Source organism: Budorcas taxicolor, chromosome 23, assembly GCF_023091745.1.
Source record: "Budorcas taxicolor isolate Tak-1 chromosome 23, Takin1.1, whole genome shotgun sequence".
NCBI lineage: Eukaryota > Metazoa > Chordata > Mammalia > Artiodactyla > Bovidae > Budorcas > Budorcas taxicolor.
Window position 1 is genome coordinate 50,809,817 of NC_068932.1, and position 15,541 is coordinate 50,825,357.

The 15,541-nt window shown below is 58.5% G+C and overlaps 1 protein-coding gene across 1 annotated transcript in view; it reads left to right on the plus strand.

The window, feature by feature from the left end:
- KNDC1 (kinase non-catalytic C-lobe domain containing 1) overlaps positions 1 to 15,541 on the plus strand; it is a 51,758-nt gene that overhangs the window by 23,016 nt on the left and 13,201 nt on the right. The window contains exons 10-17 of the mRNA XM_052660974.1: positions 7,342 to 7,500; positions 7,967 to 8,044; positions 8,539 to 8,632; positions 9,248 to 9,410; positions 9,479 to 10,143; positions 10,324 to 10,468; positions 11,236 to 11,351; positions 11,906 to 12,249. Coding sequence (XP_052516934.1) covers positions 7,342 to 7,500; positions 7,967 to 8,044; positions 8,539 to 8,632; positions 9,248 to 9,410; positions 9,479 to 10,143; positions 10,324 to 10,468; positions 11,236 to 11,351; positions 11,906 to 12,249 — 1,764 coding nt within the window. The remainder of the gene's footprint in view (positions 1 to 7,341; positions 7,501 to 7,966; positions 8,045 to 8,538; positions 8,633 to 9,247; positions 9,411 to 9,478; positions 10,144 to 10,323; positions 10,469 to 11,235; positions 11,352 to 11,905; positions 12,250 to 15,541) is intronic.

The following is a 15,541-nucleotide window of genomic DNA, read 5'->3' on the forward strand; positions in this document are numbered from 1 at the left end:
CAGCGCTCAGCCTTCTTCACAGTCCAACTCTCACATCCATACATGACCACAGGAAAAACCATAGCCTTGACTAGATGGACCTTAGTCAGCAAAGTAATGTCTCTGCTTTTGAATATACTATCTAGGTTGGTCATAACTTTTCTTCCAAGGAGTAAGCGTCTTTTAATTTCATGGCTTCAGTCACCATCTGCAGTGATTCTGAAGCCCAAAAAAATAAAGTCTGACACTATTTCTACTGTTTCCCCATCTATTTCCCATGAAGTGATGGGACCAGATGCCATGATCTTCGTTTTCTGAATGTTGAGCTTTAAGCCAACTTTTTCACTCTCCTCCTTCACTTTCATCAAGAGGCTCTTTAGCTCCTCTTCACTTTCTGCCATAAGGGTGGTATCATCTGCATATCTGAGGTTATTGATGTTTCTCCCAGCAATCTTGATTCCAGCTTGTGTTTCTTCCAGTCCAGCGTTTCTCATGATGTTCTCTGCATAGAAGTTAAATAAGCAGGGTGACAATATACAGCCTTGACGTGCTCCTTTTCCTATTTGGAACCAGTCTGTTGTTCCATGTCCAGTTCTAACTGTTGCTTCCTGACCTGCAGACAGATTTCTCAAGAGGCAGGTCAGGTGGTCTGGTATTCCCATCTCTTTCAGAATTTTCCACAGTTTATTGTGATCCACACAGTCAAAGGCTTTGGCATAGTCAATAAAGCAGAAATAGATGTTTTTCTGGAACTCTCTTGCTTTTTCAATGATCCAGTGGATGTTGGCAATTTGATCTCTGGTTCCTCTGCCTTTTCTAAAACCAGCTTGAACATCAGGAAGTTCACGGTTCACGTACTGCTGAAGCCTGGCTTGGAGGATTTTGAGCATTACTTTACTAGCATGTGAGATGAGTGCAATTGTGCAGTAGTTTGAGCATTCTTTGGCATTGCCTTTCTTTGGAGTTGGAATGAAAACTGACCTTTTCCAGTCCTGTGGCCACTGCTGAGTTTTCCAAATTTGCTGGCATATTGAGTACAGCACTTTCACAGCATCATCTTTCAGGATTTGAAACAGCTCACCTGGAATTCCATCACCTCCACTAGCTTTGTTCGTAGTGATGCTTTCTAAGGCCCACATGACTTCACATTCCAGGATGTCTGGCTCTAGGTGAGTGATCACACCATCGTGATTATCCGGGTCGTGAAGATCTTTTTTGTATAGTTCTTCTGTGTATTCTTGCCACCTCTTCTTAATATCTTCTGCTTCTGTTAGGTCCATACCATTTCTGTCCTTTATCGAGCCCATCTTTGCATGAAATGTTCCCTTGGTATCTCTAATTTTCTTGAAGAGATCTCTAATCTTTCCCATTCTGTTCTTTTCCTCTATTTCCTTGCATTGATCGCTGAAGAAGGCTTTCTTATCTCTTCTTGCTATTCTTTGGAACTCTAATTTGGCAAAATTTAACATCTATTTATTTAAAAAAAAAAAAAAACAACGAAAAATAGGAATAGAAGAAACTTCCTCAAAGAGCATCGACCAGAAGAACCATACAGTTAGCACCATACTTAGTGGAAAGGGTGCGGCCCAGAACAAGGGGAGGATGCCCGCTGACTCCACCCCACTCAGCGTTGTACTGGAAGTTCCAGCCACTGCAGTGACACAAGAAAGCACGAGTCCAGGAAGGAAGGAATAATGCAGTGTGCAGATGACATGACTGTCCATAGAAAACCCAAAGGCATTCCAAAGAATCCACAGAAAAGAAAAGCCTCCCACAACTTAGAAGTAAGTTCTGAAAGGTCACAGCCTATAAGATAAACATTCAAAAATCAACTGTACTATTTCTGTGTACTAGCAGTGAGCATGTGGACACTAAAATTAAAAACGCCACACATTTTAATCACTCAAAAAAGTGAAATACTTAGATGTAAATCAAACAGAGAATGTACAGACTTTGTATGCTGAACGCCACAAAATGCTGATAAAAAAAAGAAAAATTTTGGGATGGAGGGCTAGGTGGAGTTGTTAGACTTGGCACTAGAAGCACTATCCTTAAATTTCTCCATAGAAGGAAGAATGGGTAAATTGAACTTTTCATCAGAATTTAAAATTGGCAAAATGACATTTACTCCGTGTGTGGAAGGCTGACTCAACCGCTGGAAGTCAGCGTAACACATCACGTGAACTAAAGAAGAGAAGGCATCTGTTTGTATCAGGAGATACTAAGCTTATGACAGAATTCAGCACTCACTCATAATAGAAATTCCCAGCAAACTAGCAACAGAAGGAAATTTCCTCAACTTGGTAAAGAATATCTACAAAAATAGCCAACAGATAATTAACAGTGAGAAGCTAGATAATTTACCCCTAAGACTGGGAAAAAGGCGAGAATGTCCCTTCTCATCATTCCTCAATATGCTACATTGATTTTAGCCTTTCTACTGAGCGTGTGGTGGTAACTCATTGTTTTAATTTGCATCCCCCAAATGCCATGTGAAGCAGAGCATCTTTCCACGTGCACGGACGTGTACACCTACACGTGTGCAGATCTGTATTAGCTCAGGTAACGCAGCAACAGGACAAGAAAAGGGAACGTGTGTCGATTGAGAAAGAAAAAAGAAGACTCTCTTTGCTTACAGCTGAGATGATTGAAATCGTGTCAGAATCCCGAAGAATTCACAGGAATCTGGAACAGAGCAGTTATAGGAAGATCACAGGTAAAAGAGGGAAGATACAAATGTCACTCGCTTTCCTGTTTACCAGCAACAAACAATTAAGATCTGAAATTTAAAAAACAATACCGTTTATGGTAGCACCAAAAAAATCACTCATGTGTAAATGTGACAAGATGTGTGTGAGACTAGTCGTAAAGACCTTGCCTGCCCGTGCAGGAGACGTAAAAGACACGGGTTCAGTCGCTGAGTGGGGAAAACCCCTGGAGGAGGGCCTGGCAGCCCACTCCAGTATTCTTACCTAGAGAATCCCATGGACAGAGGAGCCTGGAGGGCTCAGACCAGGGGGCCGCAAAGAGTCAGACACGACTGCGGTGACTTAGCATGCACACGTGTGTGTAAGACACATATAAGGAAAACTAACAAAGCTAATACGAAAGAAACCGAAAAGCTAAGAAAGTGGGAAGGCAGTCCTTGTTCATAGATTGAAAGGCTCAATGTTAGTACCATGTCAGTTCTTCCCAACTTGATCTATAGATTCAATGCAATTCCAGTGAAAATTCCAGCAAGTTATTTTGTGGCTACCGATGAACCGATTCTAAGGTTTATGTGAAGAGGCAGGAGACTCGGAATAGCAGACACAGAATTGAAGAACAAAGTCAGAGGCCTGGCGCCGCTGTTGCTGCTGCTAAGTCGCTTCAGTCGTGTCTGACTCTGTGCAACCCCATAGACGGCAGCCCGCCAGGCTCCCCCGTCCCTGGGATTCTCCAGGCAAGAACACTGGAGTGGGGTGCCATTTCCTTCTCCACCCAGTTCTAAAACTGATTGTAAGCGACGGTAATCAAGTGTGGCTTTGGCAAAAGGAAAGGCAAATAATAACGGAACAAATAAAAAGAACAAGACTGCCCGGAAACACCCACGCAAACACAGTCAACGGGTCTTCGGCAAAGCAGCGAAGGCCATCCTGGGAGAAGCGACAGTCTTCTCAACAGGCGGTGCTAGGACAACAGGACATCCACATGTAACGGGATCCTCACGCAGACCTGGCGCTTTTCATAAAACTGACTCGAAATGGGCCACAGCCCTCAGAGCTGTAGAACTCCTGGAAGATGATGGAGGAGAGAATCTAGGCAAAAATGTAGGTACAAAGCCAAGTTAGTGGATGTTGGACTCCAGTAAAATTAGATGCTTCTGCTCCATAAAAGATGCAGTTAGGAGAGTGAGGAGTCAGGCCACAGACGGGAGCAAAACCCGTATCTGACCAAGGACTTGTATCCCAGCTACGCCAAGAACTCTTAAAAGTCTACAACAGAATGCCTGAAGACCTAGGGATGGAGGCTCGTAAAATTGTACAGAAGGCAGTGATCCAGACCATCCCCAAGAAAAAGAAATGCAAAAAGGCAAAATGGCTGTCTGAGGAGGCCTTACAAATAGCTGAGAAAAGAAGAGAAGCGAAAGACGAAGGAGACAAGGAAAGATACACCCGTTTCAATGCAGAGTTCCAGAGAGTAGCAAGGAGAGATAAGCCTTCCTCAGCGATCAGTGCAAAGAGATAGAGGAAAACGATACAATGGGAAAGACTAGAGATCTCTTCAAGAAAACTAGAGATACCAAGGGAACATTTCATGCACAGATGGGCTCAATGAAGGACAGAAACGGTATGGCCTAACATGCAGAGGATATTAACAGGTGGCAAGAATACACAGAAGAACTGTACAAAAATGGGTTTAATGACCCAGATAACCACGATAGTGTGATCGCTCACCTAGATTCAGACATCGAGGAGTGCAACGTCAAGTGGGCCTTAAGAAGCATCACTACAGACAAAGCTAGTGGAGGTGATGGAATTCCAGTTGAGCTGTTTCAAATCCTAAAAGATGATGCTGTTAAAGTGCTGCACTCAATATGCCAGCAAATTTGGAAAACTCAGCAGTGACCACAGGCCTGGAAAAGATCAGTTTTCATTCCAGTCCCAAAGAAGGGCAATACCAAAGAATGCTCAAACTACCACACAATTGCACTCATCTCACATTTCTAGCAAGGACATGCTCAAAATCTCTAAGCTAGGCTTCGAGAGGATGTGAACCAAGAACGCCCAGATGTACAAGCTGGATTTAGAAAAGGCAGAGGAACCAGAGATCAAATTGCCAACAACCATTGGATCACTGAAAAAGCAAGAGAATTCCAGAAAAACATCTATTCTGCTTCCCTGACTACACTAATGCCTTTGATTACGTGACTGTGGATCACAACAAAAATCCTTAAAAGAGATGGGTATACCAGACCACCTTACCTGCTCCTTGAGAAACCTATATAGGGGTCAAGAAGCAACAGTTAGAACTTGACATGGAACAACAGACTGGCTCAAAATTGGGAAAGGAGTACATCAAGGCTGTATATTGTCACAATAATTTTGAACAGACACCTCACCAAAGAAGGTATCGTATGGCAAGCAAGCACGTGAAAGATGTCGCACTCTGTCCAGCACTCGGGATGCCAAGTAGAGCAGTGAGTTCCCACCACACACTCAGCAGAGAGGCTAAAGTCAAACACTGACAACAGCAAAGGCCCGCAAGGGCGAGGAGCAGTGGGGACGCCCATCCGTTGCCACGGGGACCCGGACAACCCGGACGTCTTTCTTAGAGGCATGAAGCTTGTGTTCGCATGAAGTCCTGCACACGACTGTTCACGGCTTTGCCGGCCACAGCCCCAAGCCTGGAGGTCTTTCGGCTCAGATGTCTTCAGCGGGCGCAGGGCAGCCCACAGAGTGGCGGCGGTGATGGAGCCGAGAGAGAAGCGTCAGCCCCGAGGGCTGTGTAGCGGGAGGTCCATTCATGTGAAATGACAAAATTAAGAACTGGGGAACAGAGGAATCGTCGCCAGCAACTAAGGCTGGAGGGGACAGGTTGGATCCTGGTGACAGCAGAGCTCCCATTGCGTGGGGTCCACACCAGGGGCCTGGCTGTGGCACTGTGCCCAGCCTTGCAGGGCGTCCCCGCCGGGGCTGGGGGAGGGCACCTGGGCCTCCCTGGGTCATCCCCTGCAGCTGTGTGAATCTACAGTTACCTCAAAATTAGAAGGAAGTTGATAAATACTCAAAACTAACAACTTCCTACCGACCTGAACTAAATTAGGGGCTAAAGAGCCTCTGGAGGGTGATGAGGAGTGGGGAAGCTGCCTTAAAACTCAACCCAAACCCTAGCATCAGGGCGTCCGGCCACGTGACAGGTGGGGAAGGGGACCAAGTGTCAGACTCTACAGGCTCCAAAATCACTGCAGACGGTAACCGCAGCCATGAATTTAAAAGACGCTTGCTCCTTGGAAGAAAAGCTATGACCAACCTAGACAGCATATTGAAAAGCAGAGATGTTACTTTGCCAACAAAGGTCCGTCTAGTCAAGGCTATGGTTTTCCCAGTGGTCATGTATGGATGTGAGAGTTGGACTATAAAGAAAGCTGAGCACTGAAGAATTGATGCTTTTGAACTGTGGTGCTGGAGAAGACTCTTGAGAGTCCCTTGGACTGCAAGGAGATCCAACCAGTCCATCCTAAAGGAAGTCAACTCTGAATATTCATAGGAAGGACTAATGTTGAAGCTAAAACTCCAGTACTTTGGCCACCTGATGCCAAGAGCTGACTCATTGGAAAAGACCCTGATGCTGGGAAAGGTTGAGGGCAGGAGGAGAAGGGGACGACAGAGGATGGGATGGTTGGATGGCATCACTGACTCAATGGACATGAGTTTGAGTGAACTCCGGGAGTTGGTGATGGACAGGGAGGCCTGGAGTGCTGCGATTCATGGGGTCGCAGAGTCGGACACGACTGAGCGACTGGACAATGAGTTGGTATAGTCGGCTGTGTCTGTGCTTCCGGGCGGGAGCCCCGTAGGAAGGGCCCCCGTGTCCCCCACCCCCGGGCTCCACTGCACCAACGGCTGGGACCCGGCCACGCTGAGTCTTCACACCATGGACATCCACCAGCGCTGAACTCAGGGCTTGATTCCTCGTCTTGCCAGCTGGCTGGACTTAATGACAGCTGTCCTGGACGAATATGACAAGGTTGAACCAGAGTGCGTCGGGTCCCGGACGACCCCGCGGGGTTCGGCCACGGGCACCGGACTCGGCACAGAAGGGCGCTGTGTCTCTGGCTTCGCTTTCACTTTTTGAGAGAAACAAAGGTATTGGCCCCAAGCAGGTCGGAAGCTCGTGTTGGTCACAGGTCGGCTGCAGATACAAGAGTCAGATGGAAATCAGGGGGGTCCTCGGGGAGAAGCGGCCGACTGCACGAGCTTGCAGGGAGGAGCATCGGCCCTTCCGTGACACACTCCAGTGTGTGTGCCACGCCCCTCGTGTCAGCACATCCTAGAACAGACCTCTGTGGGCACCGGGAGGATGTGCTTCTGTTCAGGGAGCCTGTTGTCAGCATTTAGCAGCACGGTAGGATTTTGGTGGACTCTGGGCCTCAGGCCCCCGCGGGGCCACCGTCCCTTCGTGGAGAGCAAGCTGGAAGGTGTGGCCGGGGCCCAGGTCTTCCTGCTCATGCTGAGGCTCTGACGCCTGTGGGTACTGGTCAGAGCCCCAGGCCAGAGCCTGGCGTGTAGCTCAGGGTCTGTGGTGGGGCCTCCAGGCTCTGAGGACAGCCCCCGCTCGTGGGCAGTTCTGAGCCCGCGGCCCACCCTTCTCCCCACCCAGGCCTCTGTATATTGTGTGGCCGCGGTCCTGTGGACGGCCGCCAAGTTCAGTGTCCCCCAAGACCGCAAGCTGGCCCTGCCACGCAGGCTCAAGACGCTCCTCCTGCACATGGCCAGACGCAGCGCCCAGGAGCGGCCTTCTGCCTCGGAGGCCATCGAGGTACCTGCACTGTGGGGGGCCGGACAGGCTCTCGTCTCGGGGGGAGGTCAGGGTTGGACGGGGACCACGTGGGTTCATTTGTGGTTGGGGGGCCAGGGGCCCCTGCTGCTCATCTCACGACCTTCCCAGCCTGTCCCGGTCTCCAGTGCATCCACCGGCCGGGTGGAAAGGGGTAGCCTGGGCCGAGCACGGACCCCACATGCCCAACTTCCCCATACTCCCCCACGGGTCCACCAGGCTGGGTGTAGCCCCTCGATCCGTGGCGTCCCAGCTGACCACAGCCAGGACAGCCGGGGACTCTGAATCGCAGCCCAGCCCCCAGGCTCTCCCCACGAAGGGGTGCTGTGGGGTCTTCCTGCCGAGAAGCCCCCAGGCCTCCGGCTGCCACCCCATACTCCGACCGGCTTCACCCTGAGAGTGCACAGCGCGGCCGTGTGTCTGGATGCTGGGCTGTGCTTGCTTTCAGACCTGTAGTGGTTACCTCCTGCAGCGGGGCATGGACAGCCGCAAGATCCTGGCCCACCTGAGGGCGCGGACCTGCCAGGTAAGCTGGGCACGGCAGACCCCGCAGAGCCTCTGCGCTACACCGGGCTGTCGGGAGAGGCTCCCGCTCTTCCTGCTCAAGGAGGAGAAGACCCCGGGCCAGGGCAGCAGGTCACTCCCCATCCGCTGGCCTGACTGTGCCGCTGTCGGGGGGCCAGGCCCCCGCCCTGGTCTCTGCTGAACCCCTGGCACGCCCTGGGGGTCGCAGAGTGACCCTCAGCTTCCGGGCGTGCTGACGGTGGCGACACCGTCCCTTGGATGCGACGTGCACTCGCTACCCTCATCCACGTGAGGCCTGGCTGCCCCAGGCCTGACCGGCCCCCACCCCAGGAACCAGCAGAACCCGCTGCTCCCAGAAGCCCATGTGCCCCGGGGCTCCCGCTCCAGAGAGACAGAAGCCAGGCCCGTGGGCGCTGAGGGGGCTCAGGCTGCAGAGGCCACGCCTCCGGGGCCTCACGTTCATCCTGCGGAGCTGGCCGCGTCCTTCTGCCCCAGGTTTACCAGGAAGAGGAGACCGTTGGTCTGCAGCGCGCTTTCTCGGTGGTTGAGGTGGACCCCAGCCTGGCAGCCGCACCCAGGCCTAACTCAGGTGGGCCTTGGGACTGGCCCTCTCTGCCTCCCCTGCCCCGGGCCTGTCATCGCCCCTGCCTCCAGGAGTCCAGCCCCGCGTGGACGCTGGATGTGGCCAAGGACCCCAGACGGCGTGTCCAGAGCTGGCCCCCAGCCACCCTGCCTCACACCCCCCGGCTCCTCTGACCCTGCATTCAGGCCTCCCTGTGTCCAGCGGCCAGAGCGGGCGACTTGCCTCTGCCTCACGGCCTGTGTCTCCCAGTGCACCCCGCCAGCACACGGCCCACAGAGCCTCCCATCTGCGGCCGGGCCACTGACCTCTTCCAGCCTTCCAGCCACGCAGCCAAGTACTGCGCCCTCCCTGCCAGCTCGGGGCAGCCCTGGACGCACCTCCCTCAGCCTCTCTCCTTGGATTTTCCCTCGCAGTGGCCCTGGGCTTGCTGAGCCCGTCCAGGCAGTGCCCATGAAGGCCCGCACTCCCTATGGCCGGCCCCCATGAAGGCAGTGTCCACAAAGGCCCTCACCCACTAAGGCCCGCACTCCCGATGGCCCACACTCGCTATGGCCAGCACTCCCGATAGCCGGCCCCCACGAAGGCCCTCGCCCACCCCGGTCACCCCGTGTTTGTCCCCAGACCTCATGCGGATCGCTGACGACAGCAGGCTTGTGGCCGAGCAGGGCCCAGTGCCGGGTCAGCCCTCTGGCCTCCAAGGGGCCGTGCTGCTCCCAGAGGCGCTCACCTCTCCAGACAGTCACTGCAGGCCCATCGTCCTTACTGCAGATGCAGCTGTCTCCAGGTGAGTGCCGCTCCTGGGAGCTGGAGGGGTCCCAGGCGCCCCCTGAGCGTCATCTGCTCCACTCACAGGGACAGGCCCGCCCTGACCTCAGGGCCAGCGGAGAGCCCAGAAGCCACAGGAGGCCGGCTGGACCCACAGGGCGATGGGAAGCAGGCCGTCACGGCCCCTAGCCCAGAGACAGCTGTGAAGCTGGCGCCCAGCCCCCAAGGGCCCCTCAGGGAGTCAGCACCAAGAGGCTCAGCCCAGGGGTGCCCCTGGACCCCCGCCAGCCCACCAGAGGGGCCGTCAATGCCAACACCACAATCTCCAGCCCCAGCCCCGCCCCTGGAGAAACAGGAGTTCTCTGAGGATCGAGGGGCCAAGGAGCCCATCCCAATTCGAGCATCTTCTGATGGGCTTGGGCCCCCCACAGCGCCCGCCAGCCCTCGCCCCCCAGCTGAGCCACCTAGAAGCAGGACCACCCAGGAGGCAGGCCAGGAGCCTGAGAGGCCCCCATTAGCCGCACAGGGCCCTTCCCTGGCCACAGGGAATCCAGACAGCCCTGGGGCCACCCCAGGAGGCCAGCCCGAGGCGCCCCAGCCAGCAGACCGCAAGCTCTGTCCATCCAGCGTGGACGCCCCGCCCCTCCCGGAGGGGGCAGCCTGCGCGTCACTGCAAGAGGCCACGCGCCTCATCCAGGAGGAGTTTGCCTTCGACGGCTACCTGGACCGCGGGCTGGAGGCTCTAATCATGGGTACCAAGGGTCACGGCCCAGGAGCAGGGGCGGGCACGCAGGGATGGGGGAGATCACCGTGGAGCCCAACGCCATGATGCGGCCCAGCACGGGTGGAACAGGAGGAGGGTCCCTGACCCACCAGCCCCCGGACCCGGAAAATTGCTCACCGCATCCTGACTCTTCCCCCCGCCAACGCAGGGGAGTACATTTACGCCCTGAAAGACCTCACCTACGCCACGTTCTGCGGGGCCATATCAGAAAAGTTCTGCGACCTCTACTGGGGCGAGAGGCTGCTGCAGAGCCTCTTCAACGTGGTGAACGGACGGACGCCGCCTTCCGGGAAGTAAGACCCCTCCTGGCGCGGACCCCCAGCTCCTCCGCCTGGGCCCCTACCCCCGCCTGCCCCGGGGGCTCGCCTCCTGCCGGAGCCCAGCTGGGCGCCCTCCCCAGAGCAGCCACCACGGCCCCCCTTCTGGCCGAAGCGCTGCCTGTGCAGCCGCTCCTCTGGTGGGAAGGGGGCGCCTCCCCTCCCTGGGCCGGCCCCCTGGGGCGTGGGCGAGTGCCCCTGCAGGGACATCATCCCCCCCAGCTGCCCAGCTCCCTCCTGAGTCGGAGGGGAGGTGGCAGCTGCAGGAGTCAGGGCCGGTGGGCTCCCCTCCCCAGCGCTCCTGGCCCCCTCTTCACAGGACAGGCCCGGTGACTGTGGCCCAACCCCTCCTGGGGGGCCACAGAGCGCGATGTGGGCAGGGGACCTGGCAGGCTTCTGCCTGGAAGGGCAGGGCGCACTGACTCCCAGGCCAGCCCAAGCCCCGTCTCAGCCTCAGTCCTCCTGGGCCCCCAGCACCCCACACTGAGGGCCACGCACACCTGCCTTCCACCCCAGCCGAGCCCTGTTTTCACAGCACTGCGGGAGGGGCCTCGAGGGGAGACAGGTGCCCAGAAGGTCCTCTGTCCAAGGGCTTGTGTCCACCATGTTTGCGGCCAGGCTGTCCCAGAGGTGCGGGCAGGGCCTCCGTCCCGAGGTCCCCACCTTCCACCCAGGGGCACCTCCGGTCAGACTCGGGGGGGGGATCCCAGGGGCTCCTGCAGGGTCCTCCGTCCTGATGGCAGTGCTTCCGAAGAGACTGGGTCGCAGCTCGAGGGGAGCGGGGCCTGTGCTCCGAGCAGCTGCTCGCCGTCCAGCAGGAGGGCCTCGTGCCTCGGGCCGGGGGAGACCAGCATCTGGGGTGAGACCTTCCTCCAGGGGGTCTGTTCTGTGGGGGGAGGGTGGGGGGAGTGCTCCCCAGGCATTCAGTGGGTGGCAAGGGCGAGGGCTGGGGCAGCAGTGTGGTGACGGGGTGACAATGGCATCCTTGCTGGACACGAGCCATTTAAGACATCGAGGTGCTTCCTGAAGCTGGAGCCCCAGGCTCCTGATGACGCCCCAAAGCCCATCGGACGGGTCCCAGCCCTAGGGGCCAGGCAGTTGCGGCTGTGCTCACGCGCAGGATGGCCCCCGGACAGCACGCACGCTCGGGCACCGTGCGCCAGTGGAGGTGCCCGAGAACAGCCCGCTGCTCGCGGGGACCCCGGGTTCCCAGGTCCCTCTGCCTCGTCTGAGAACAGGCCCAGGTTCCCTGGGATCTCTGTCCTGACTCCGCCCTGCACAGCGGCCCACTGGGAAGGGGACCCCGAGGACCCTCCCAGCCCCTCCTCGGGACCTGACGCTTCTCCCAACAGTCAGGGCTGGACTGTTTCCCGGAACCCACGTCGTCACTGTGACCCCCTCTCCTCTGTCCAGGGAAGGAGAAGCCGGGTGTGGACTCAGATGAGCTCTCTCGGGGCAACTTCGAAGTGGGGTTCCGGCCTCAACAGTCCGTCAAAGCCGGGAGGGAGCGGCAGCCGGAGGCCCAGCTGCAGGGCGGGGGCCTGGCGGGGGGTGGCGAGGCCGAGTCCCGGCCCCCCCAGCCCCCTGAGCGTGGCCTGGCGGTGAGCCCCGCCCCACCGGGCGCGCTGAGCTGCAGCCCCGGCTGGTGCAGTGCCTTCTATGAGGCCGACTGCTTCGGCCCCGACGTGCACAGCTACGTGCAGGAGCTGGCTGGACAGAAGGCTTCCGGGGACCCTGCGGCCAACGCCCAGAGTCCGGTGAGCCCTGCGTCCGCTGGGGGGGAGGGTGCTCGGCCCCGCCCCGCGCTTCTCTCGGCTTGGGGGTGGCGGGGCTCCGCCCCGCGCTTGTCCAGGCTTGGAGGACGGTGCTCGGCCCGGCGCTTGTCTCGGCTTGAGCGGGGGGAGGGTGCTCGGCCCCGCGCTTGTCTCCGCTTGTTGGGGGGCGGGGGGGGGCGGGGCTCAGCCCAGCGCCTGTCTCGGCTTGGGGGCGGGGTCAGGGCTCGGCCCCCGCGCGCTGCGGGCAAGGAGGAGGTGTCCGAGCCAGGGCTCCCGGTTCCCACCTGCTCCCGCGGCCACCATGCTGGGCAGGGCCCCCACTGTGTGTCCTCCAAGGGGGCTTGTGTTCATGTGCGTGCATCCCCCATCTCGGGGGCAGGAAGCAGCTTCTCTCTTTTGGGCTCTTGGCCACCAGGGGCCGGCTGGCAGGAGGTCACCTTGCCCTGGGGACCACAGCTGGGTTTGGGCTGCAGGGTCAGCATGACAGGTGAGAACCACCTGGCCCGTGGCGGTCAGCTCGGGTCGGCTCGGCCAGGCCCCAGGGCCGCTTCCCTGGTGGGCAGCACACTCTGCATGCCCCTCCGGGTCAGGCGCAGCCCCGGCTCCTCCCAGGTCAGCAGGGTGACGGCAGGTCCTGGATAAGAGCGTTCAGGCCTGGCCAGCCCACGTGCAGGGCAGCCCCACAGAGCTCCGAACCCCAGGTCTCTGCCCAGTCACTGTGGGTCTGCCCCTCCACGACCAGGAGCTCTGACCTGGACTGCAGACCCCTCCTGAGTGACCAGGCTCCCACCTGGGCCACAGCCACGCAGGGTGGGCCCTGGGGGGCAGACAGGAGGAAGCGGCCAGCAGCCGGGCACCCCACTCCCGCCCCCCACCCCCTGTAGCCCCGCGCCGCGAGCCTCAGCACCGTCCAGCCACGCCTTCCTGAGTGTCCGCACCTGGCTACGCAGTGCCAGGAGAGGAAGAGCACGGCAGGCCTCAGTCCCGGAGAGCCAGCAGCCTTCCGTGCTCTCGGCAGCCACGCACCGTGTGTGTGCTGAGTCGTGCCCGGCTCTGCGACCCCAGGGACTGTGGGCTGCCAGGCCCCTCTGTCCATGGGACTCTCCAGGCAGGAACACTGGAGTGGGCTGCCACGCCCTCCCCCAGGGGTCTCCCCCCCCAGGGACACCCGCCTCGTGCACTGACGGGCGGGCTCTTTGCCGCTGTGCCACCTGGGAAACCCCACACGCACTGTAACTGAATCTAATAGAGACCCTGGGGTGGGGGTCCCCAAACCCTGTGGGCTTCCCCGGCACCCCTCAACTCTGAGCCCAGGCACCCACAGCATCCCACCAACACTGCTGTCACGCTGACCTCAGCTGGACCAAGAGACGGGACCCCAGACGAGGGCCACTGGGCGGTGGGGCCAGGAGGACATGGCCCGGTCAGAGGCAGCTCCTCGCGGACCTGCCAGCAGCCCCCACTCAACAGTGCTGGGCAGGCCGGCGGGCTGGCCTGGGGGTCCTCTGATGGCATGGGTGACACGCTCCAGTGTCACAGGTCATGACCTCTGACACCACAGGTCATGTCCTTGGATGTCACAGGTCATGACTTCTGACACCACAGGTCATGTCCTCGTATATTACGTGTCATGACGTTTGACACCACAAGTCACAGCCTTGGATGTCACAGGTCACGATTGCTGGTGGCATTATGTCAGTGTGGGCCCCTGAGGACAGGCAGCCCGTTTCCAGCCTGCGCTGTGCTCGGGGCTGGGGAGGGTGCTGCCTGTGGCCTCCTGGGCGGGTGCCTGGTGGGGTCGTCGGGGCCCTTGTCCTCAATCCCGGGCTCTCCTGGCATGGCCGCTCCTGGAGGGAGACTGGGCCATGGATGAGCCTGGCTGCCCCGCGTCCCACGAGGGTGGTCCTTAAAGGTATACGGGAGACCAGCTCGGGTCCCAGACGCGCTGGGCTGCTATCTGTGGCTTGCTCGCTCGCAACCCCACGGCCAGGAGGAGGCTCCCACGCCGGGTCCCACAGCGGCTCTGCAGGCGGTGCACTCGGGGGACGGTCCCGAGGGGCACAGTGGGCGGGGGAACGCCGGGCGGGAGACTGGTGTCTCTCCCTTGTTCCTGCCCCTGGAAGGCGTATGCCCTGGAACCTGAGTGCAGGCAGGTGGGTCAAGACTTCTGCTCTTGCCCCGGGTGACCCTGACCCCAGCTCCACACTCGGAGACCCACCGTGTCTGTTTCAAACAGGGGCCTTGAAAAAACACAAAAGGCATAAAAATCCCGTGGACACATTTCACATCTGCTCCCAGAAGGCGCTCGTGTGTGAGGCCTGGGTGGGCGGGGCCGCCGGAGGGAGCGCGGTCACCTCCCGCCGCTGACCACGCGGGGGCGCCGTCCGCCCGCTGCACCGCGGCCTGCGGTTGCGCGTGTCTCTGCTCAGCTTGCTGTCCTAACAAGGCTTTGCTCCGAGCGTTTAGGTGGGAGGCACCGATCGACGTTCACCTCCGTCTTCTCTTTGTCCACACTTTCTGGGCTTTCCAGCTTGTGAGTCCTGTTTTATTTATTGTCTACCTCAGGTCCACGTAAATCCAGTGGCCAGTGGGCCTAAACTGTACCTCAGGCCATCCCCGTTTATTGGTCTAATGAGCGCATGCTCCTTTAATTCTGTGAGAACCCTTGGTCGGGTGAGGGCGGGCGGAAGTAACCGTCAGTATTCCATGCAGACCCACCACCCGAGCCCGCCTGGGGCAAGCCCGCCGGTGTGCCTGCCAGGCTGTGCCCACGGGGCTGACGCCCGCTCACACCAACCGCCCTGCGAATCTTCCTTCACACGTTTATCCTCAAGGTCTTGGCCTGGCTGACGCCCCTGCTGCCTTGGGGCTCTGCACAGAAGCCCAGGGCTGGGCTCCAGGGGGCTGCGCGTGGCTCCAGGGCTGGCTTGGTGGGCTTCGGGGTCTGTACTGCTGGCTGTGTCCAAGCTTCGTGCCCAAGCAAGGCGGCTGAGCACATGGGGGGCCCAGCCCACATCACACAGGGGTCCTGAGGAGTGGTATGTGTGGTGGGGGGCCTCAGTGGGTAGGTCTGGGGCCACAGAGGGGCCTCATGGAACCACAGGTGCCCGCGGACCCTCACTCACGGCTGATCCCTGAGACCAAGGAAACCACGAGAGGCGTGGGCCCAGGTCCCCCCAGCCAGGGACGTGGCGCCTGGGGTTCTCTCCGGGAGGCAACCCCTCTGACCAGAGGGCACTGGACGCGCCCACCCTGCTCTGCCCGCCTTTCCTCC